Consider the following 22,778-nt stretch of genomic DNA (forward strand, 5'->3'; position numbering starts at 1 on the left):
GATAGGATGTATTATTGAGTTTTACACGGGGCTTGTGCTGGATTGCACAGTCCTTTCCAACTTCTGTCTTGGGTGTTGTCAACAACCAGCAGAGAGCGACCCCAACTTCGTCACTTGGGCTGAGAAACATCAATGTCAGAAGAATACTGATGTTGGCTCCGGACAGATGGAAGTGGAGGCTGCTCTGACACTTTTCAGGCGCTCTGTCAGCAGGTATGGCCTCCGCTACACCAACATTATATGTGATGGTGGCAGCCGAACCTATCTTGCTCTGTGCAAAGATGAGGTGTACGGCTTCATACCACTGACCAAAGAAGACTGCGTGAACCATGTGCAGAAGAGAATGGGCACCGCTCTCCGCACACTGGTGACAAGAGCTAAGAAAGGGGAGCCATTGGGTGGGAGAGGTGGACTGACGCAGGAGTTGATTAAAAAACTGACCAGCTACTACGGGTTAGCCTTGCGAAAACACACAAGTGTCCCTACATGCAAAGGGCCGTGATGGCCACTTTTTATCACGTCACGTCCACCGACGACGAGCCTCACCATGAGCTCTGCCCACCTGGCCCTGATAGCTGGTGCAAACATCGTTCAGCACAGGCCAAAATGGAGCCAGCACCACCTCGCAGGTATAACCTGTCGAAACGTGTAGCGGAGGCTCTGCTGCCTGTATACCAACGTCTCTCTGACCCGCAACTGTTGGAGCGATGCAAAGGCAACAAAACTCAGAATGCGGCGGAAAGCTTGCATTCAGTTATTTGGTCACTGACTTCAAAGGACCAACACGCTTCATTGTTCGCAGTGGAGACAACAGTACATGAAGCAGTTGCACGCTACAATTTTGGGAATTTGCGAGGCTACACTGAAATGTGCAAATCCGTGGGCATCAAACCTGCTAGCCTCGCCCTTCAAAGAGCTGAAGAAAAAGACCAGCAAAGAAAACGAAAAGCACCCAGTGCAGAAAAAATGAAAGAGAAAGGACGTAAGAAGACCCTCGCTAGCAAAGACACAAAGTATTACAGTCCCGGGGCATTTTGATGGACCTTTACTGACTGTTCAACTTTAACGCCAGTTTTCTCAGAAACGTGTTTTGACCCGACTGTCCAGCTTGCCACGATGCTTGCATGACTATGGCTTGACGGATTTTCATGTGGTTTTTTGCATTGTGTTCCTCAGTGAATTTTCTATGTCGTGACGTTTTCATATTTGTTAATTACTACCTCAGTATTTTTACTCCTAAGCTAATTTCACATTATGATAACGACCACATTTACAAGCATGTATACAATGTTCTCTGTAAAATAAAAACAGAGTCATAAAAATATTTGCAGAATGTCACGACATCAACCATCCCAATGGCTAAAATATAAGAGCAACTATAGGCTTCTACCATGTTTTTTTGTCACACCAGGCTTTGGGCAAGTTTGGTAGTACACTGATGGATAAAAAAATTTATAATGCCAGAACTACTGGAGATAGCTGAATGAAACTTTGTCATTTATCATTTAGCACAGTTTCCAGTAAGCATGCCAAATTTCATTGCTCTACGACAAAAACTAAAGAATTTCACTTTCGATCCCCACCTCCCCCCTTAATTGAAGTAATCGGTGATGCGCATTTGCACACGTTTGTCTTGCAACGAGTCAATCAATTTCGTACGCAGCTTGGAAAGCATGTCTACTTCGGCTTCAGCATTCTCCTGGCAAGAGAAGTTGCACGCGGCAATGTCCAGCGCCGACACTTGGATGACGACAACGACAACTGCATCGCTGCTACTACCCTCTGCTCTAAAGCCGCAGCGTAGCCAGCACGTGACAAGAAAGGAGGAGCGGCTCCACGCGGAGAGAAGCAGATCGGCATTTGAGATAAACCAACACTCCAAGGCAGCTTTTTTTTTTTTTTTTGCTCTTTTCGCACGCGTTCCTGAAAGGAGAAGGGTTTTGTGGCAAGGACGAGAAAGGGGGAAGCGTGGCACCTGCGCATGAGAGAGAACCACACTCCGCGACAGCTTTTCTTTTTCTCTCTCTCTCTGTTTGTCCGTGGCGTTGGAAGGAGAACAGTCTTTATGTGGCAAGGCAAAAAAGGGAGAAGCGTGCACAGGCGCTTCGCAAATCGGCATATGAGAAAGAGCAAACATTCCACCGCAGCCTTTTCTTTTTCTTTCCTTCGTGCTCAGCATTGAGGTGTCGGAGGTGCAGCCACGGGATTGAGCGGGTTGCTGAGAGCATTTTCGGAGCGCGGTATGTTCAAAGTAACCGTCGAAAGTGCTTCCGCATTCGAATTACCGGGCGTTTCGCCCATTGAAATACACATAGCTTTGACAGGACCTCATCGTGAGTTTGAATTAACCGGAAGTTCGAATTAAGCGTCTTCGAATTAATGAGATTCGACTGTACTCTGTTACACCTTTCTGACTGTTACTTGGGAGGTAAATTGTATTTTTCATGGTTGTTCATCAGCAAGTCACAAGGTAGTACTCAGCTTCATAGCATAAGAAAAAAAAACATATATAGGACTGGCCACTTCGTCATAGAGGGTGATTCCCAACAGCGGACTATGTTTTTTGTGCACACATTATACAGTTTGCTTCTCTCACATTTCACTACGCTAGAGATGTTACAGCCTTACGACATAGACACTAATCAGGAATACCTAGGTTCAGTACACCTGGATTCAACATGGTAAATGCAGTGACAGTTAGGGTGCAGAGTTTATGGTTGTAACTCTATTGATTACTGAAGGAAAAATGTGAATACATATAAGATTGCCTTTTCTTTCAGCTACTATATCAGGGAAGTGGAGACGATCTACACAGTTGGCCAGGAGCTACCACTTTTCGAAGTGCCAGGTCCCAACTCAAAGCGAGCAAACAACTTCGTCCGAGACTTCCTGCAGGTGCTTCCAATTTAGCATCACTCGTTTTAATTTTTTTTCAGTGCTAACCTCCATGGTAACAGCTTACTCAAAGGTTGCGAAGTCACATTTTAGCCGCCGTTGTCGCATACATATAGAGCCTAAATGCTAGAGGCGCATTAGGTGCGCGAGCCCAGGTGGTAGAAATTTCTGGAGCCCTCTACAACAGTGTATATCACACTCATATCATGGCTTTTGGATGTAAAACCCCAGCAGTTATATATATAATTTTTGTAGTAAAGCTTTAAAGAAAACTTTAGGCTTTCTGAGGCTGCTTTTTATTTATCACCAAATTTGTTCTTTTCCTATGCCTAGTATCCTTGGTAAAGTGAAAAATAGACAAAGCTGTCGTAAAAGCCTGAAGCACCACTCTGCAGTTGGGGCCTAAATATAAGTTTATGACATATTTTATAAACATCTCCATTGCGAGAGAACATTTACATTCCCTGCTAGACAGGCTAGAGCACCCTCTGCTGTCCTCGTGATCTGCAGAGTACCATATGGGACACTTATTGTTGACACTGACAAATGTGAACCATTGGTGTAAAGTTAACTCATAAAACGTTTTATGAAATTTCGTACCCTTTTCTATTTTGCAAGTACAAACAGACTTGCCGAGCGACATGTTCTACTAAAAATGCTTCCTCCCACAGCGTAAAGGGGGAAATGTGCGCCCTTTATGCCTTGTATGCATGCTTACTCAAGAATTAATTTTCAATACCTCAAGGGTAAAGTTTAGGTGTCCAAAACAGGTTTCAACTTGACATGTATAGCCACAAAAAACATGGTGCCTCTTTATTCTGAAAAAGCAGAAGTACATGTCGTCATGCTTGCAACAATGAATGTAGTGGAAAAGAATGTTTCATATAATTTTTAGTATAGCCTGCTATGTACTTTACACCTCATGGATTTCATCATTGTTCATATCTCCTTTGCCTCAGGTATTTATCTACAGGTTATTCTGGAAAAGCACGGACCATCCGAGGCGCATCAAAATGGAAGACATAAAGAAAGCGTTCCCTTCTCACTCAGAAAGCAGCATACGTAAGCGGCTCAAGTTGTGCGCAGACTTCAAGAGAACAGGTTTGTGAATGGTCACTGTACGAAATGAAAGTGTTTTGCTGTTACGTGCTACTCATTGAGCGCACTTGCACGGCCGCTCGATCTCCGCCTTTGGTGCGGCCCGCCGAATGCTCCTCTTCGCCTGTGAAAACGCTAGTTCCTTTTGCAACCGCCGCATCGGCTGTGGCGCTAGCTATCGGTGATACAGGTGTTTCTCCCAAGGCTCCCTTCAGCTGTAGTGAGCAATCTGCGCCGGTAGTTCAACGTGTTTCTGATGAGTGCTTTGTCATGGTCACGTGAACAGGTTGCATTACTTTAGCTGAATTAGTGGTTTATGAATGAGTGACACATATTATCGCAAGCAATACGATGAACACATGAAACGAGACTAATCCGGCTGCACGGCTAGGGCCGTGTACTATGGGATGTTGCTGCATCTCAAGGAACTCCAGATGATTGAAAATATCCTAGCCATGCATCCACTTGGGAGTGGCTCAAAATTATATTGTGGTTTTGGCTCGTAAAACTTCAGATATTATTATTATTATTATTATTATTATTATTATTATTATTATTATTATTATTATTATTATTATTATTATTATTATTATTAGAAATGGTGCACATCAGTGGAAGAGTGAGTGACTTGGGCTGCTGATCCCAAGGTCGCGGGATTGATGACCGCCTTGGTGGGCGCATTCCATGGTGGCAAAAATGCTTTAGGCTTGTATGCTGTGTGATGTCAGTGCTCATTGAAGAACACCAGATTGTGTAAAATTCTGGAACCCTCTACTACGACGTTCCTCAAAATCGTATCATGGTTTTGGGATGTAAAACCACATATATGATTAAGAACGAAGAGCTGTATGGTAAATATGTCGTTCATTCGATGCGATTTACTTTTTTATAGGCTAATTGAAGCCCCGTGAAATCCAAATTTACCGCTGAATACGGACAACAGTGGGCTATATATGTAGATTCTGAGGTATTTTGGAGACATGGGCACGCTGGTGAAAAAATTATTGGAGCAAGCCTAAGTATATTGACAATAGAAAAAACTAAGTTTTCCTCAGTTTCTCTCAAAACAAAACAAAAAAACTCCACCTGTGTATATGTGCGCCGTTAGACCGATGTTAAGCATAACGTGAAGCAATATCTGATATGCTTGTGACAGGTGCGCAGCCCGAATTTTTTTTCGGGGGTGAGGTAGAGGGGGCTTGATTTTGTGGAGGGAATCCCCTTGAAATTGTGATTTTTTTATCGATATGCCATGGCGAAAAAAAAAATGTCAGGGGTGGGGGGCATGGAGCCGTTGTGCCGCCTAATGGCTTGCGGTAATATGTCAAAGCCAATCATCCACAGCTAATTAGCCCAACAGTTAATTATTTAGAGGTAGATGGTTCTCCATGCGCTCCATTAGATGCACGCGGCGAGTGTGGCTGTCCAATTGAAGAAATCGAGGAAGCACAAGATCCTCGTCTAGGACAACTCAAAACTGCATTGATAATGATATTGGAAGTATTTAAACCTAGTGGCTTCAAATTCAGTGTCAACTCAATAGCTGAGGTTAATGTGTATTTTGTTTATAAAAATTTCCTGTTCGTAGTTATTTGCACGCCGGGACCCATTTATTTCCGCGACTAAAATCTGAATATAGTGTGAATCGGGCAATGATCAGTAATGATTCTTTGTATAAAGGTGTAGTGAGTGTCTTTATTTTCGTGTAGTGACGTACGTATTCGTTCCCGCTACCTATATATATATATATATATATATATATATATATATATATATATATATATATATATATATATATATATATATATATATATATATATATATATATATATATATGTATGTATATGTGTGTGTGTGTGTGTGTATGTGTGTAGGTGGAATTAATACGTACGTATATATATAATGTTAATCAGTCACACGTAATCATTCTTCGTAAATTGTCCCATATAGACAATTTATCACTCAAATGATGCAAGATTTGACAAACTGGGGGCTTTGCGGAAAAGTGTTTTTCAAAAATGTCCATCCATGAACTACAGCCAGTTGGCCAGGAATATACTCATTAGCTTCTTCATAAGAACAGCATGGAAGAACAAAACGGCATCGTATGCTGATTGAATGATGGCAGGATACAACTATTCTAGGCACTATAATACGACTGTCACAAAATAGGGAGGATGGGTGAGATTACCCTTCTCGGGACGCGGTGCAAGCCAGTGCGAATGCGATCACTTCGCCGATGGGCAGCGCCCTCACCCCCTGTTGTGGCCGGTCAGTCAACTTTTCCTTTCACGCGCGCTCTTTTGTTCACGAAACATGCCTACAGGCCGCACCAAAGGGAGAGATCGAGCTGCCGTGGCACTTGCTCGAGAACAACAACAAAAAAAAAAGATTTTGTGATTTCTGCTGTAAACTTCTGATATGTTCGCCTGCCGCTTTCTGATTTTCTGGCGTTCATTGAGGCTCATGTTCTGTTTTTGTAGACATGTCTCACATGTTCGTAAAAACTTTGTTCTTTTCTTTTTGGTCTGTTTGTGAGCCGCTTGCTTTCCTTCAATTCTTATTGATTGCTGTTGGTTTGTATTTCACCTTCCAAAACAAATTCAGCTGATTGCCATGATGTAAATAAATATATAATTGCTGGCAGACAGCAGCGCAGTCATGCAGTATTTCAAAGTTATTTTGACAGGTCATGAATCAATGAAATTTAGCATATAACAGTATTTGTAACATCTTGTCCTTTCTAGCTGGTGATGCTATTTTAGGGTTTTCTCACTTTCATGCTGACTTGCTGGTACCTTTAGACTTCAGCTTAGCTGTGGAAGAAGTTTAAGCCGCAAGTTTCCTTCACATTAGTGAACTAACTGCAACATTTGTTGTACATCTTGTATAAGTTCCCACTTGCTGATAACTTTCGAAGCTTACTTCTAAATTGGTCATTCTCTCGTCAGGAATGGATTCCAACTGGTGGGTTCTCAAGCCGGAGTTCCGGCTTCCCACCGAGGATGAAATTCGAGCTATGGTTTCTCCGGAGCAGTGCTGTGCCTACTACAGCATGATCTCTGCCGAGCAGAGGCTCAAGGTGGGTATACAGATTCGATCCATGTGTTGTGCATAGTACAGTTGCTGTCAAAAGGCTTGGCAAAATAACTTTATCCCCGAGTGATGAAGTTGTTGCTAGCAGTGCTACTTTTTGCAAATGCATAGACGTGATCAGAACGCTAACCAGCTGTGCCAACTCCACAACATAAGAAATGGTTTAGGGGATACTGTAATTGCATGCAGCATAAACTAGCATGACTTGGGTTTTTGAACAACCTGTTGAACAATTTGAATGACCAATGCTGTTGTGAATTAAAAGATCATAATTTTCTCACGGCAAAAACAGAACATTCATAATCGTTCTGAGCATAAAGCATGTGAGAATGGACAAGAGAACAAAGAATGTGGTGTTTTTTTTTCAAGGCAGAGCCATTTTAGCGAAGGTGATATAGGCAAGCAAATCGATGTGTGATAGCCTGTTCCTCTTCTTTATCTCTAAAGGATGCTGGTTATGGGGAGAAGTCTCTGTTCGCACCAGAAGATGAAAATGACGAGGAAATGCAAGTGAAAATGGACGACGAGGTGAGGCATTGCCCGACACCTTTTTTCTTATATCTGTTCTTTTTTTGTGTGTGTGCGCTGCATCGGTGGTTTTTGGTGTTTGGTGCAGGTGAAAGCAGCTCCTTGGAACACGACACGAGCGTTCATCTCTTCTGTCAAAGGAAAGTGCCTGCTGCAGCTGACTGGCGTAGCTGACCCGACAAGCTGCGGAGAGGGCTTCTCTTATGTGCGCGTGCCAAACAAACCCCAGCAGTCAAAGGTAAGGACGATTTCTAGTGCATTTGAATTCACGTATATCGAATCATTGTGCATATTGAATAATTATAATAACCTTTTGAACAATATGTTTTTAATATGTAAAATATTTTAGATATTGCATTAGTAGGTGTATATACCTAGAAATCTTTTGTGATCACCTTCAAATGCAATATATCTGGGTTTGGCTATGGTTTCTTTCACTCTTGTAAAAATGCTGACTCTGTCTTTCTTCTGTTTACTCCTGACAGGAGGATGGCGCAAACCAACAGCCAGTTAAGAAGACTGTGACGGGTACCGACGCGGATCTCCGGCGTTTGTCACTTAGCAATGCCAAGCAATTGCTGAGAAAGTTCGGTGTTCCTGAAGACGAGGTGTGCACAGGTCTTTTTATGCATGCTAATTGTGCAGGTAGTTATTATTTTTCTTTCTTGAGAAGGGTGTAGCTTTAGATTGACTGAACATGATCCTCGCTGAAGAAATTATTGTTCTAGAAGGGCTTCTGAACTGCAGCACATGAATAAAATTTCATGTTGCATGTAAAAAAAAAAAGTTACAGAACGTGATTGTGCATGGTCATTTTTGCCTGTTTCTGCATGAATTACCCAGAAATGCAGTCTGTATTCACTGATTGGCTATGTAGTATGTAGGGCCCATTTTAAAGGTCATAATTGTTGCTGTTTATCTTAAGTTCATAATGTTATAAGAAAATGGGCTGTAGTGTTTGTTGCAGGCTCACAGCAGCTAATTTGCAACTTTTTAAAAGCATATATTTCTCTTTACTTTTTCCATTATAGTGCAATAAAATTCACAAAATAAAGTCATATATATACACATTTCTTTTGTTGCTAAAAGCCTGAGCCCTTGTATTTCTGTTTGCATCAACAGATCAAGAAACTGTCACGGTGGGAGGTGATTGACGTTGTGCGGACACTGTCTACAGAACAGGCAAAAGCTGGAGAGGAAGGTGATTCAAATACGTTTTTTTTTTATGAAATAATAGGCGTGGCTAGTTGCTCCCTGTTACAGGCATTTTGCACTTTCCTGAGCTAGAAGCAATCTAAATAATGACATTTGCCAGCTTTATGATCCCAGGAAATATTTCAAGAAATCAGATCTAGTCCCCCACTTGACAGTTATGCAACACTTTACTATTCAGCTTTCTAAGAGGCCTGTTTTCTTACACAAGTAGTTTTTGTAATGAGATATAAAGCTTTCTGATGTCTTTAGGGTTGTATATTGACGACATTCTTGTATACTACTTTGGAACTTTAATATTTAAATACAATGAGTAACTAATGTGTTGAATAAGAAGTTTTTGCTTTTTACCTCAAGAGAGGAAGTACACTTTGTGCAAACTTTATCCGTGAAAATTTACATTTTGTAAATTTAGTGATTGCTTGAGTGGCAACTAACTAACAGGCATTGATAATAAAGCATTATGCTTTCTTCATGTGCATTCAGGCCTTTTGTCCCAGCACTAACGCTACTCATGCGCCGTTCTGGTTCATGTCAAATGCAGCCATGAGTAAGTTTGCCCGGGGCAACCGGTTCAGCATAGCGGAGCACCAAGAACGGTACAAAGAGGAGTGCCAACGCATCTTCGACCTGCAGAACAGAGTCCTCTCTTCAAATGAAGTGCTGTCCACGGACGAGGATTCCAGCTCGGAGGATGACTCTGACATTGAGGAGATGGGAAAGAACATTGAGAATATGCTTTCAAACAAGAAGACAAGCTCACAGGTGGGTGATGACTGGCACTAACAGCTAACCTCGAGGAAAAAAAATATAGACACTACAGGCTACAGGACCTGGCAAACTGCTAAGAGAATGTAATTAGTGCTCCCCTTTTTGCCCTCATACTAGCTATTCCTGACTCAGTTTCTTTACAGCTTCGAAAGTTCTGCTGATGAATCCAAGTAATTTAATAAGAATGGGCAGTTATTGCAACTGAACATGTCATTGAAATGGGTGGCAACACTCTCCTTGACAACTGCGAATCTGCTTGTTTCATGAAAGTGGTAGCTTCGTATGATGGTCACATGGGCAAAGCTCTTCTCTCGACACAGTTTTTATGCCCACAGAGAAGGCAACGTGCTGTGCAGAAATCATGAAAGAGAAAGTAGTATAATCTTTTTGTCTGAAAATATGTTTGTTTGTGCTGCAGTGGAATAGTCATGTCTTTTTGGCTCTAATCACCAGTGTCGCTTGCTGTTGCAGCTGTCACATGAAAGGGAAGAAGCAGAAAGACGAGAGTTGCAGAAGTTGATCATGGGAGAGGATTCTTGTGCTGGCGACGACAAGAAGAAAAAGGACAAAGGTTGTAGTAAGCATGTCCTCTACGAGATTGACGAAATGCTTGTTAAGATTTCTGTCCAGCAGGCGCATTCAGTAGTGGTGATGGCCATTCAAACTAGCTAACATAGAACAAAGAAATTTCGTTCTTGAGGTACGCATGAGGTTCATTGTTGTCATCAGCTTGAATTAAACTAGTTTGAGAACGAATTTGATTCAACAAAGTCTCCCCCACCCCCTCCCCGAAATAAGTTAGTAAAAAAGGGCAGTGATTTGGTTTGGTTTGGTTTGGTTTGGTTTGCTTTTATTCAAGGCAAAATTGAACAAGATTGCCTTGGGAGACACGACTAAAGGCTAAGTAAAAGCCTCTAGCTTTAACACAGACAGGTTCCTAGCTTTAACACAGACAGGTTTTTCTTTGCGCATGCGCTCTAGCTCTATTGCCATTAGAAAAGTCAAGCTGCCCTATTCACGACCTTACCCTTATTTTGATGAAGCTGCCCATCATGCCAATACATGAAATAGATTCAGCAGTCAGTGCTTTTGCGTACCGAATGGCACTAGAGGGATGGCTGTTTAGTGTACCTGTAAAAAGTTCCACCAGAGCACCATCTTGGTTGCTTTTGTTATTACATGGTTTACGCAACAAATGGCACTGATCACTGCCTCTCAGCTTTTTCACTCGACATGCTCACATTATCACTACGTTTGTTCTCCTCACCTTTGCACATTGGCAGCCTGTCAACGTATTGTGTGGTATCTAGCCTGCTTTGCCTGGACATGGAGCCTCCCTGTCCAGGCGACAAGCAAGGCTCCATGCCCGAGCCACCCTTGCGGATTTCTCGCGTACACAGACATAGTTTAGCAGCAAATACAATGTCACAGTACCTCGTGGGTGCTGCTACATCACAATTTTCAATTTTGAAAGGATAAAAAATTCTTTCAGCATGATTTAACAAAGTATTTTAAGCGTTGTCATCACTTTGTTAAATCGAATTTCAACTGTGCTAAATAATCACCTAAGTATCCCTCAAGGTAATTTTTGTGATACAACTAAGATTTTTCTGAGTTGTTCATTCCTGCTAATAATTATTGATAAATGAAGTTGCATTTTTTGTGTCATTTTTAGCTACAATAATGTATTCACAAAAGTACTGCTGCTTTGACTGTGATGTTTTACTCCTAACATATTGGTGCACTTACAGATGGCAAGCAAAAGTCAGACAAAGATGATGACAATGCATCTATGGCAAGCTTGCGATCTAATGAGGTATGCTTCCACGCCATTTCTCATTAGTACTCGAAGGACTTTTCGTAGTTTGCTCAAGCTGAAAACTTGGCCTGTACTCGTCTTCAAGATAGACAGACTCTGAAGGAGATGCTTGTCTCATTTGCTTCTTTCCCTTTTTGTCTGCATCTTCTTGCACTGTTCACCTAAATATGCTGAGGTACGCTAACAGAAAATAACAGCTGTCAGCTCAGATCTTTCAAACTTTAGTAAACCTTTTATCTTGCTCCTGCTCTATTAGCTTTTTGAGCTTTGCAGTTAAAAACAACGTGAAATACTTTGTGTACATTTTGTGTAATCGATTCAGTGTTTTTGCACTGTTTCCCTGTCGCTGCATTACTACATAATATTTTATTTGCAGAATGGACGAATATTGAAGATATTTCGTACTTTCCGAAATAATAAAGGACGAGAGTATGTCCGCATTGAAACTGTGCGAAAGCCAGCCGTCATTGACACGTACGTCAGAATACGTACGACCAAGGATCCGAACTTCATGTAAGTTGCTCAGCTAGAGTGTTGGTTTCCGTCCACAGAAAGGGATGGCCCCAATGTGGTCACTGCAGTTTTGGACATTTGCATGGCAAAGAAGCAATGACCGGCACAGCCTGCACGAGTCGCTGCACCAACACTTTTCACACAGCTATTGTTGTATGATTCATTCAATTAGTATTTCAGTTTAAATGTATGTATTGGGCAGTCAGTGGGACAAACTTTCTGTGTACTTTTTGTTTGTGCCATTTTTCACTGACATTCATATGTGTGGTCTATTTTGTTGCAGAGCTGCTTTTGTGAATTCTTCTCTTAGGATTCTCTCATGAATTCTTCTCATGGTTATGGCATGTAAAAACCTCAAAAACTAATCAGTTTTTCAGTTTGGTTTGCAGGTACAGCAGGGGCGTATGCTTTATTCAGCTAAATCATAAGGTTGTTCCAGGATCACTTCAAAATAGTATATCAGAACACTCACAGTTCTGATGAAATGTTGTAGCTGCTGCCGTAACTGCGCTGTTGATTGAGATGAGCACTTCGATTCTCTGTTATTATAATTTTTTTATTTTGTGATGTGATAGCCTGTCTTTTCCTGAAATTACACACATTTCCTCCTGCAGACGCCAATTTGCATCTACTCTAGATGAGCACCAGAAGGAGGAGATTAGGAAGGAGCGAAGAAGGTGAGTCCTCTCTCGAACTCTTTCGTGGGAAACCTTGCTGCAGACTAGTGCATATATCACTTGCAAACCTCTCTGAAACAGAATTCAAGAGCAACTGCGGCGACTCAAGCGCAATGCTGAGAAAGAGAAACATATTCCTATGAGAAAAAAACCTAAGAAGGAGCAACCGCAACTAAAGGTACGTACTTGTGGTTCCTTTATCTTATCGTCTTATGACTTTATTTGATGTGAAAGAATGTACGATCAACACTTATATAGCACTGAGAGATTGCTGTCATTGTGATGTACGAGTTACTTTTTCGTGTTTCAACTGTGCTACTGTTTTGTGGCAGTAGATATCTTGTACACTTTTTGGAAAAATTGCTGAATCATTGCTGCACAATCCCAGCATAATGTCATACACTTCAGTGTGTAATGTTTCTGCCTTGTGTGGTACGAGTTGGACAGTTTCTGTGTGATAGGTTGACAAGGTCCCAGGGAAACATCAAGAACACTTAAAGAGATACTTTCAGTGTCTTGGGGCATAACGCAGTAGAGAGCATTAGTGTGGGTGCACAAAGTAAGACGTTGGCGTGGCAGCACTGCTCATGCGCGAAGCCCCAAGCACATTCTTCCCCGTGTAGCCGGGGCAGTGCATACGCGTGGCCCTAAACATTGCTGCCACCTCTGACCTCTTAGCGAAGATCACCCCTAGCAGTTCACATCCACCTCGAATATGTTAGGCTGCCGTCGTGCGCTCTGTGGTTATTCAGCTTCGAACTGATGCTTTTATTTGCTTTAGATTAATGTCCTTAGGCTTAGACAGCAACGTATTCGTGTTGATTCGGCACCATTTTCGAGACCCACGCTCAAATAGTCGATGTTATAGGATTAGTGAGTGGGGGCGCTCCCAGAATCTTTGCAAACATCACTCAATTTTTTTTTTTTTTTTTTTGCCCAATGTGGCAGCAGCCATCGCACGTTACCCGATATTACTCTACTTCTTTGCGATACCGTGTTCACTTTAAATGCTTATGAACCCGCACAATAGTTGAAAACGAACTGTAGATCTGTAGCCATCTTGCCACCACAAATCTTCCTTTTGTATGTCGTCGGCGGGCCACAGTAATGACCGCAGCCGCAACTTTGACCCCAAAAATAAAAAGACCTTGGGGGGGGGGGGGGGGTCAATTTTCTTATCAGGATAATTCAATAAGTAAGAATATTTTACTCTTGGCATGTTTATTTCTCGCCACTATCTTTTCTTGGTTTAACATTTTAAGTTTTTATTTAAATTTTAAAAAACCCAAACCAGTCCGTATGCGACAAGACGCTTTGGTGCTACGAGTGCGTGTGATTTTCGTGTGGCTTGCAATTCGAGTGCGCAACACTACAAGGGGGCCCTGAAACACTTTTTCAAGTAACCATGGAATGGATTCGCTAAAAGAGCTTATTGCTCCACGAATTCAACATTGCAAAAATTTCAAGAATCTGTCCAGTACGAGCAAAGTTATAAAGATTCGTCGCGCACTGCAATCGCATTCTCTCTGCTCTCGTCCAGACGAAAGCGCTGGAAGCTGAGCAGGGAGGGATGGCAGGAGCAAAGAAAAGACGTCACAGCGCCACGTGACCTTGAGCACTTCTTTCTTTTTTTTTTTTCTTCGAATACGTGGCTTTTCCAGTGTGATCGCGCACGCGCGGGTGGACAAGTCGCGGCTTTTCGCAGCGATCCCTGTAACTACAGAGTGCGCCATGTTCAAATCAACCAATGGCTGATGGATGGCCTTCGAGTGATTTTTGAGCGTCTTTTGTCGAGAGAAAAAAAAAATAATTTTTGGCCGACTTTGATAATTTATTGTGAATTCCAGGCCGCGTGCTGCACTATAATATTTGGCTCGCGTGTTCTTGGGAGCCTCTACTACTGATCATTATTGTTTTCTGACCATGCTCAAAAAGTGTTGCAGGGCACCTTTAAGGCTTGTGTGCTTGGGTACACAACTTCGCGCATAGCCAAGGGCTTTCATATTCAGCACTAATACTCTCTTCTTACTTGATGGAGTAGCGGTGTCTTTTTTTGGAATGCTAGGAGAATTTTAGAAGTTGAAATCTTCGACAGGGTTACCAAAGAATGTCTGCACTTGCTCGCCACAGGAGCATAAGGAATTCACTAGTTCATTCCCTCATTCCGAAGCATGTCCAGACACTCGTGTATAGCCTTGCTTGTGTCATTCTTTGATGGCAAACAAGAAGTGTTCTGCAAGTGAGTCCTGCAAAGGGCACAGACAGAAACATGCTGTCTGTGTACATGTATCAATGTCCCACTTCTGACAAGGACTCAAGTGCCTCTTGTGCCTATGTTATTCACATCATTGTGTGGCACTAGCATTGAAACACTCTTGCCTTACCTCACCATAGCTAACCGCACGCTGCATGTTTGTTATGCGGGAAGGCCAAGTGACAGGCTTAATAGCCACACAAAAACAAAATATGAATGTACCTTGCGTCCCTGCACTCTCACTTGCTGTTACAGAACAGCGCTTAGCAAGAAAAAAGTGTAGTACAGCCACTTTAGCAAAACAAGCTTGTGCCTAACACAGAACACATGCAATGATCATTATCGATGTAGCATTACATGAAAATTTTTTATCCTAGCAAGCACAAAAAAAGAAAACACCAAGGCTGTAAACAAGATTGTACTTTTGCCACACAACTTGACTTACCAATTTACACATTTTGCACCACTGAAATTAAGTATGTGCATTCCACAAAAACCAATCACATTTACTTCTTCCTTAAGGGCATCACCACTCTTGCGTTGAATGAACAGAGGATGTAGAACTGCATCATTTGTTTAGTAGAATGATCGAAGGAATTATTTAGCTTATGTAACCTAAAATAAGTGACCTATAGAGCCTGAGTAATTTGTTAGTGCTTTTAATGGCACATTGTTTTTGTTTTTAACTATACCAGCTTTTATGGCATCATTAAAAGACCCATACAAAAAGCTTATGGGTCCCTTTGTTGCTGCTACCAATGTAAATTACCAGTGCACACATTATGTTATATACATATTCATTATTATTGATCAAGGTGATCCTTTAAAGCTAAACATCCGACAGTCATCAGTTCGGTCAATGAATACTTTACTTGCTTACATAATTAGTGCAGTTTGTTCCATTATTTTAGGGCTTTGAATTATTGTTGGGAAAATTATAGAAATGTTTTGGGAAGACCGTAGTATAAAAATATTGTGTTTACTTTATTCTAACAAGCAATTCCACAAATTTTAACAAGAAGGCAGCTGAATAAAAATGGGTACAAGTGGCTGAAAGCTCCAATAAATTGACTCAGTGACCAACAATGATTCCAGAAAGCTATGCACTACAGTAAACCATTATTAATACTAACCTTCTAGGAACACATGACTTAACTGCATACTTACCACTGTTTTTTCTTTCTTATTTATTCGAACATGGAAAAAGTTTGGCTCTTGCATGACCATGTAATAGCACACAATGATGATACGAATGAGAATTTCGAAACTGTGTACAAGGGGGACAAGGTAGCAGTGTGCACAACTCTTTGAGCATTTCATAATGTATGTGTGTGAGCTTCAAAACCGATTTGTTGCTGGGCAAACACCGGTGCCACTTCAATGAAATGAGGGAGCTGCTGCCACATGAAGTCAACCATTTCTATAAATATTTGCGTGCAGCATGTTGCCTGCTTGGCTCTACATTCACAATGTCACTGTCATGGTGTTTGCTTTATTGTATGAATGAGTTACTACGGGGGGGGGGGGGGGGGGGGTGTTTGTTCAGTTAGGTTTCTTCACGACGTTGCGGCTCCTGACACTGCATGTGTCCAGTGCATAACTTCTTGAGCTAATGAAGCAATGTTCAGCAACTCATTTGCAAGCAGCACCAACTTGAAGGGGTCCCACACAAGTAGGCACCAGCCAATAATGCTTTACATTTGGGCATTTGGGCTTATGTCTACAAAATATCTGCAGTACACCTAAAACATCTCTGCATGATATATGCTCTCAAGCAGATAGTTGAAGATGCTCATCAAGATAGGGTAGTGAGCAGTCGGTCATAATGATGCATTCGTATGTGATCATCAGCAAGCCTTCATGCACTTTCAATGCTTATTAAAAGGAAAAGAGTATCACTTGCAAATTTTTATTTTGTGCACTGTTATGACCTGCAGCGCACAGGCATGCAAGGCAGGCTTAGGGAGATGTTGCAAACATATGCATAGAGAAGACTTATGCATGCCATGAGTTGAGGGGTGCGGTAAATCTGACAAAATGTGATCATAGTGTGCACTCATAGTCCGACTATGGAGGCTGAGTCGAGGTTTCATCGCTACATTCTTATCATTAGTACTTGTTAGAACGATATGTTTTAACAAGGTATTTGTTCTAATAAGACAATTCTCGGGTAAGGAGGTTCTGTTTGAATGTTCTGTTTGGTTCTGTTCGCTTATGTTTGCAACATCTCCCCACGCCTACCTTGCATCTAATGCGCTACAGATCAAAACAACGCACAAAGTGTGCTAGTGGTATTCTTTCTTTTTTAAAGTAGAAGTGATATATTCAGCACGTGCTAATTGTGCAAGCAAATACGGATCTTGAAATTATTCTAATGCATTGCATAAATACTAAGGAACTATTCAGTTAAAGTTCAGCCATGCATTTTGAAGTCCTTTCGACATCTTCACCAGTTTTTCTTTTCCTCGAGAGGCCGCTTCAGTTTTCAATTGATCTAGTCTCTGGTACCGGCAGTTGTCATTACATTGATTGTGTTCACGTTATTCATGTAGGTGGGTGGCAAAATTTATAATGACCATTGTGTTGTCCGAACAGTGCCTTGAATGTGTAATGGCTCTCAAACTACGGCAGCTTCCATCTTGTTGTGGTGAACGCCTCCCAGTGTATCGCCATTGTACCGTATTTACTCGATTCTACCGCGCCCTCGATTGTAACGCGCACCCGATTTCCACCGTGAAAAAAAAAAAAAAAACGTAAGACATCGATTGCAACGCGCACCCATTTTTCTCGCTGGCCCGCACGATCACACCACTAAAAAAACGACTCCTTTCGGGAGCGTCTTCCATTTAAATATGAGGTACGGGCGAAGCTTCTGCCCATCTGACGTGTAACAGAGCATTGCCGTCACTGTAGTTTTACCGTGGACCAATGTCAGCACGCGAACTTGCTTCGCCCCCTTCTTCTCGACGGTTGTGGTGCTAGGCATGTCGAAGTAAAGAGGCGTCTGATCGGCATTCCCGATTTGCCCAAGCAGGTAGCCGTTGTTGCGCCGCAAGTTTAGGACGAACCTCTGAAAACTGTGAAGCTTTTCATCTTACTCCTCCGCAAAACTTTTCGCATATGCATGTTCCCCTTCGGAGGGAAAAGCCTTTCCTCTTCATAAAGTTAGTTAGCCAGCACCTGCTCGCTTTAAACTGGCTCCACATTAGACCTCTTTCTAAGACTAATGGCATAGCGCGCACTTGGAGCAGTTCTGTCGTCATGGGCCGCTCTGCCGCTTGCTGCTCAAGAACATACTTGCCGAGCAGCTCTTTAATTTGCGGAAACCGACCCTGCTGTGGTCCACTGAAGCCTTTGCGTGTAGCTTTGCTGACAACAATCTTCTGCTTTTGTTTCCGCCGGTCCCGCACGCACGTTTCGGGAACTCCGAATGACCGCGATGCGGCCCAATTCCCGTCCGTTTCCGGACACGCGATGGCTTTTCTTTTAAAAGCGGCATCGTGGTGCACTCGAGTTTTTGGAGTCGGCCCTTCCACGCCGTCGATGCTAATGCACTACTAGATGACGAACTCCTCAGCACACGTACGAAGTGCCGCACATGGGAAACACATAGGCAGAAATGGCTGACGCGCCATGCCGACGCACGTAGGGGGCGGCCATTTTGGATTTGCCGATGGCAATAGATTGAACGTATTTTTTTTTTTCGTACTCGATTCTAACGCGCATGCGATTTATGAACTCGCTTAACCGGAAAAAAGGTGCGCGTTAGATTCGAGTAATTACGGTAAGCACTGTGGCTCTAATGTTAAGTGCCATATGCTCTATTCTTCTTGGAAAATTGAAAGTATAATTTGCTGAACACTGTGTAATGTCTGGGTGCCAACAAGCGTAAAGAGATTTTTTAGAAAGACTATCTGAGCTAGTGAGACAGCACAAAATCTATCTTCGCCACCTGAACAATAAACTCAGTCATGCAACTGAACAGAGAGGAACATTAAATATTATCCTGCTATCATTCGCTTGATTGAGGAGAACCTACAAAAATGGCTGTAGGTTGAGCTATTGAACACTCGAGCTACTTCAAGGACAGTGAGCCCCACGCCTTCGCCCACGCCTGGAAGCTGAGGACTCATATTCAAGTTCTTCACAATGCCTTTCCCTGCTAAGACGACTCATAGCTAAAGTCATAAATAAACCACTCCAGGACAAAAAAAAAAAAAAAAAAAAAGAAAGCTCCTTAAGAGGTTTCAGTCGTGATGCAGGACTCAGAAGCGCCTCAAAACATTGTGTTGAATTCTGTGAAGTTAGGTGGTTAGCAAGCACCACAGGAAGAGGACTCATCCTAATGGTGCCTGAAAGTTGCTTGCATACATACACGTGTTAGTATCTCAGAGTTAGCATCAACCTTGTGAACTCATCTCATACTTATTTTTTCTGCCTCCTTGTTCTATGCTTTTCCTTGGTTTTCAGCAGGACCCTACATAGTTTGTATTGAGCACTTTATTGAGCAATTAACTGTTTGCAGTTGCACACTTTTCTTTATTTACTTTATTTATGCACCTTCAGGATCGTATGGCATTACAGAATGGAGTGGTTACACAAAAGAACATCAACGTTAAACAATATAAAGTGAGTTTTGTCAATCTCAAATTACTTTTAATTAAACAATGCTAGCTGAAGTGCCACAATTGAAGTGCACTGTCAGTGTGGCTTAAGCTTTAGTGATTAAACAGTTGCACTCGTTTATTTGTGATCATAATTCTGACACAGACAAATTTTTTATGCTGTCTAACCCGCATGCAAAATACCAGAGAGCATAAACACATCTGTAAGCAAAATAACTAGTTTCTATCAATTCAGTTTCTAATATACACAAAACAAAATTGTTAGTATTGCCACAGCATTAGGGAATATATACTGCCACACTTATTAAACTGTACTTGTAGTGTTGTCATAAACATATTTTTCTTAGGCCTAATCTGCATGCTACTTACTAAAATGTCACACAAAAATTGTTTCTGTCAAGTCACAACATAATATACACAATAGAAATCATTGTTGTTTAACCCAAGAACTAAAAAGAAGACAAACCATTTATGCACTAATTATTTCTTTTTTGTTAAGTAGCTTATTTAATTACATAATGACATGCCACATAAATCAGACACATTCCACAAATGTGCATGGAATTGGTGTACTAACAGATGAATTGGTGTATGAACTGGCGTACTAATTACTGTGCTTATGCTTAATGGAATAGGGCCACACAACTTGTGTCACAACTTGGTTCAAGTATATGCATTTCTTGCATTGAGAAAAGAATACAATGAAGCCAGTGAGAATATAACAAGCGATGTCTTGTGTGACGCAAGAACTGTGATATACCGAAGATACACTAGATGTATGTTATTAGCACTACATTAATTGATGCAACACAATCGTGCATATATAGCCACTTTTTTATCTAGCTGAATGCCACTTTTGCATGTGGCATTTTTTTTAGATATTAGTAAATCTAAGTAATGCAAATTAAAGTAGCACTTTTGGCTAGTGTAATTCTCTCCTGATGTCAGGATAGACAGGATGTTTTTCTTGTGTTGCAATAATTATTAATAAAAGGGAGCAAGTCTGTGAATAACTAAATGTCTTCTGATGAGGGTCTGTGAATAACTAAATGTCTTCTGATAAGTACTTAATTCGCAGAAACAGCACTACTTGAATGCCAGGTGTGATTGCAGTAGCGAACAGCATTCAGTCACTAAGCCTCCAAATAATGCACAAACACATTGTTTGCACTCCCAGCCAACTCAACACAATAGGATGAATGTAAGCAAGATTATTAATGTGATAGCCTGCTATACCCATACCTAAGTTTTATGTAGCATTACAGAAGGCTTAGCAGTGCTTTTTGCATTTAACCCACGTATGTATAACCCATGGATGGCTTAATTAGATATGTACATTTATCCCTGGGCCTAGAAAAAGCTATGGTAGCTCATTAGTAGTCAGAGTTTCATTCTTTGTCCTCCATTTTTATGTGCCATTTTCGCTATGTACTGTTAGTCTGTTTGCAGACTTTCAATTCTTGTGTACGTCTCAAAAAGAGAATGAAAGAATTTTAGTGACCATGTTCTTACTTGGGTTGAAATAACCTCCCTTCTGTAAGAAATGTGTTTCAGAGAACAGCTCTTAGATGCCCGTTTTTACGTTGAGCACCATCGCCATTGATGGCGTAACTGATAGATATGGATAAGTAATTGATAGACTTGACAAAATGGAAAAAAAAATTCACCTGATTGAACGGGCTTGGAATCCAGGCCCAGTATGTTGCGGTTGAGAATTCTACCTAAGAGCCACAATGGTGCTCGAAACGTATTCGCAAAATTTGCCATTTACACAGTGTATTGGAGTCTGTTCACAGAGCTTACAGGTGTCATGTCCGGCAAGAAATTGTATTAACCTATGTAATATAGCATGGAGGGAAAGTAAGCTAACAACTTGTTATCACACAATGGTAATTGCACAACGATTGTGTGGTTTGATGCTTCCCTACTGCTGTGATGTGCTAAGCCATAAATCTTATTTCTCATCTGCCCCTAGCAGCATCAACAAAGTGCATATAAAACCTTACGCTTATCTGCAGAAAGATTAACATAATGGCATTGTGGGTGCTGTTTTACTTCACCAAAATTATGATTTATGCCGTAATCAATACCTTGCAAAAAGCCAAAACTTCAACCACAGTTCGCGTTAGGCAGTATTGTAATTGTCAGCGAATTTTGTTGCGTAAGCTACTCTTGCTGAGGTTGAGCAGTGTCGCGTGGCTTACCTAGAGTCATGCTACGCATGCCCGAGGGGCAGTGACGTCACACGAAGCACAGCTGGCACACCGTAGAAGGCCTGGAAGCTCCTGGAGTGGCGTGTCACTTGTGGGCTGGTGTTTGACTCGCGTGAGCTTGCTTGCTAGACCCTCCGTTCATCTGTCCATCCGTTCGTTTAACTGTGGCTCTCGCTACATATATCCTGGCATAACTGAGCTAAGCTACTGCAAATTTTTTTTTTTTTTAAGACGATAGTCTTTCTTGGGAATGTTCGACGGAAAATTTTTAGTCTGTCTGTCTGTTGTTACATTTGTCTGTTTGTCCGCCCCAACGATACCTCAAACGGCACCAAACAGTCAACCCCATCCGCAGTGCCCGCCAATATTGTTTAAGGTTTAGCGTTCATAGTTGTGCGATTGTCAATTAAAAAAGCAAATATTGTGCATATCTGAGGCGCTATAACAACACGTCTATGTTTTGTATGTCTGCCTTTATACTAGAAGAGGCACACACAAGTAACTCTAAGGACTGTAGCGTTTATCGCGCTGCGTTGACAGTGCAGGCAATGCTCAAGAAGGTGTTTCCAACGCTTTGCTACGACGACACGGTGGTGGCACCTGCCCGTCGCTTTGAATTCTACACCTTATCACTTCCAAGACTGGCACGCATCTTTCTCCGCGGTCACACACGCCTTCGTTTTCAAAGATAATTGCCAGATGGCGCTCGTGTCTAATGTGTCTAGATGCGCTTGTTGGCCTCAGCTACACGCACGAGGCACTCTAACGCAGCGCCTTCAGAATACCATTCACCGATTTTTTTGCGCAGAACATAAAATAAACGTTTTGTTCACTCTCTCCAGACGCAAGACTATCGTATTTCGACGACATTTACAGTGTATTATGTATATTCGGGCCAATTTTTTTTAACTGAAGGATAGCAAGATACATTCTTTTTTTTTTTAATGATATTTCACAAACAAAGCTAGTGCCCTTTCTGAAAACATAAGATATATTCCAGTGCAGTCATGTTTAGAAATGGTATGGCTGTGTTCAGATAAGAACGTTGGTGCCTGTCTACCGACTTTCTCTAACTTC

The 22,778-nt window shown here is 41.7% G+C and overlaps 1 protein-coding gene across 4 annotated transcripts in view; it reads left to right on the forward strand.

Annotated features, from left to right (window-relative positions):
* Nucleotides 1-22,778, forward strand: part of Taf1 (TATA-box binding protein associated factor 1) — a 67,123-nt gene that overhangs the window by 32,926 nt on the left and 11,419 nt on the right. For 2 of the 4 annotated variants that reach the window (XM_037421332.2, XM_037421334.2), the window contains 14 exons: nt 2,781-2,895; nt 3,855-3,996; nt 6,945-7,075; nt 7,537-7,617; nt 7,706-7,855; nt 8,103-8,225; nt 8,740-8,818; nt 9,374-9,594; nt 10,072-10,171; nt 11,352-11,416; nt 11,796-11,932; nt 12,547-12,609; nt 12,691-12,787; nt 19,430-19,492. In XM_037421332.2, coding sequence (XP_037277229.1) covers nt 2,781-2,895; nt 3,855-3,996; nt 6,945-7,075; nt 7,537-7,617; nt 7,706-7,855; nt 8,103-8,225; nt 8,740-8,818; nt 9,374-9,594; nt 10,072-10,171; nt 11,352-11,416; nt 11,796-11,932; nt 12,547-12,609; nt 12,691-12,787; nt 19,430-19,492 — 1,567 coding nt within the window. The remainder of the gene's footprint in view (nt 1-2,780; nt 2,896-3,854; nt 3,997-6,944; nt 7,076-7,536; nt 7,618-7,705; nt 7,856-8,102; nt 8,226-8,739; nt 8,819-9,373; nt 9,595-10,071; nt 10,172-11,351; nt 11,417-11,795; nt 11,933-12,546; nt 12,610-12,690; nt 12,788-19,429; nt 19,493-22,778) is intronic. The other 2 variants (XM_037421333.2, XM_075877954.1) reach the window with 1 other exon arrangement.

Source organism: Rhipicephalus microplus, chromosome 2, assembly GCF_043290135.1.
Source record: "Rhipicephalus microplus isolate Deutch F79 chromosome 2, USDA_Rmic, whole genome shotgun sequence".
Taxonomy (NCBI): Eukaryota; Metazoa; Arthropoda; class Arachnida; order Ixodida; family Ixodidae; genus Rhipicephalus; species Rhipicephalus microplus.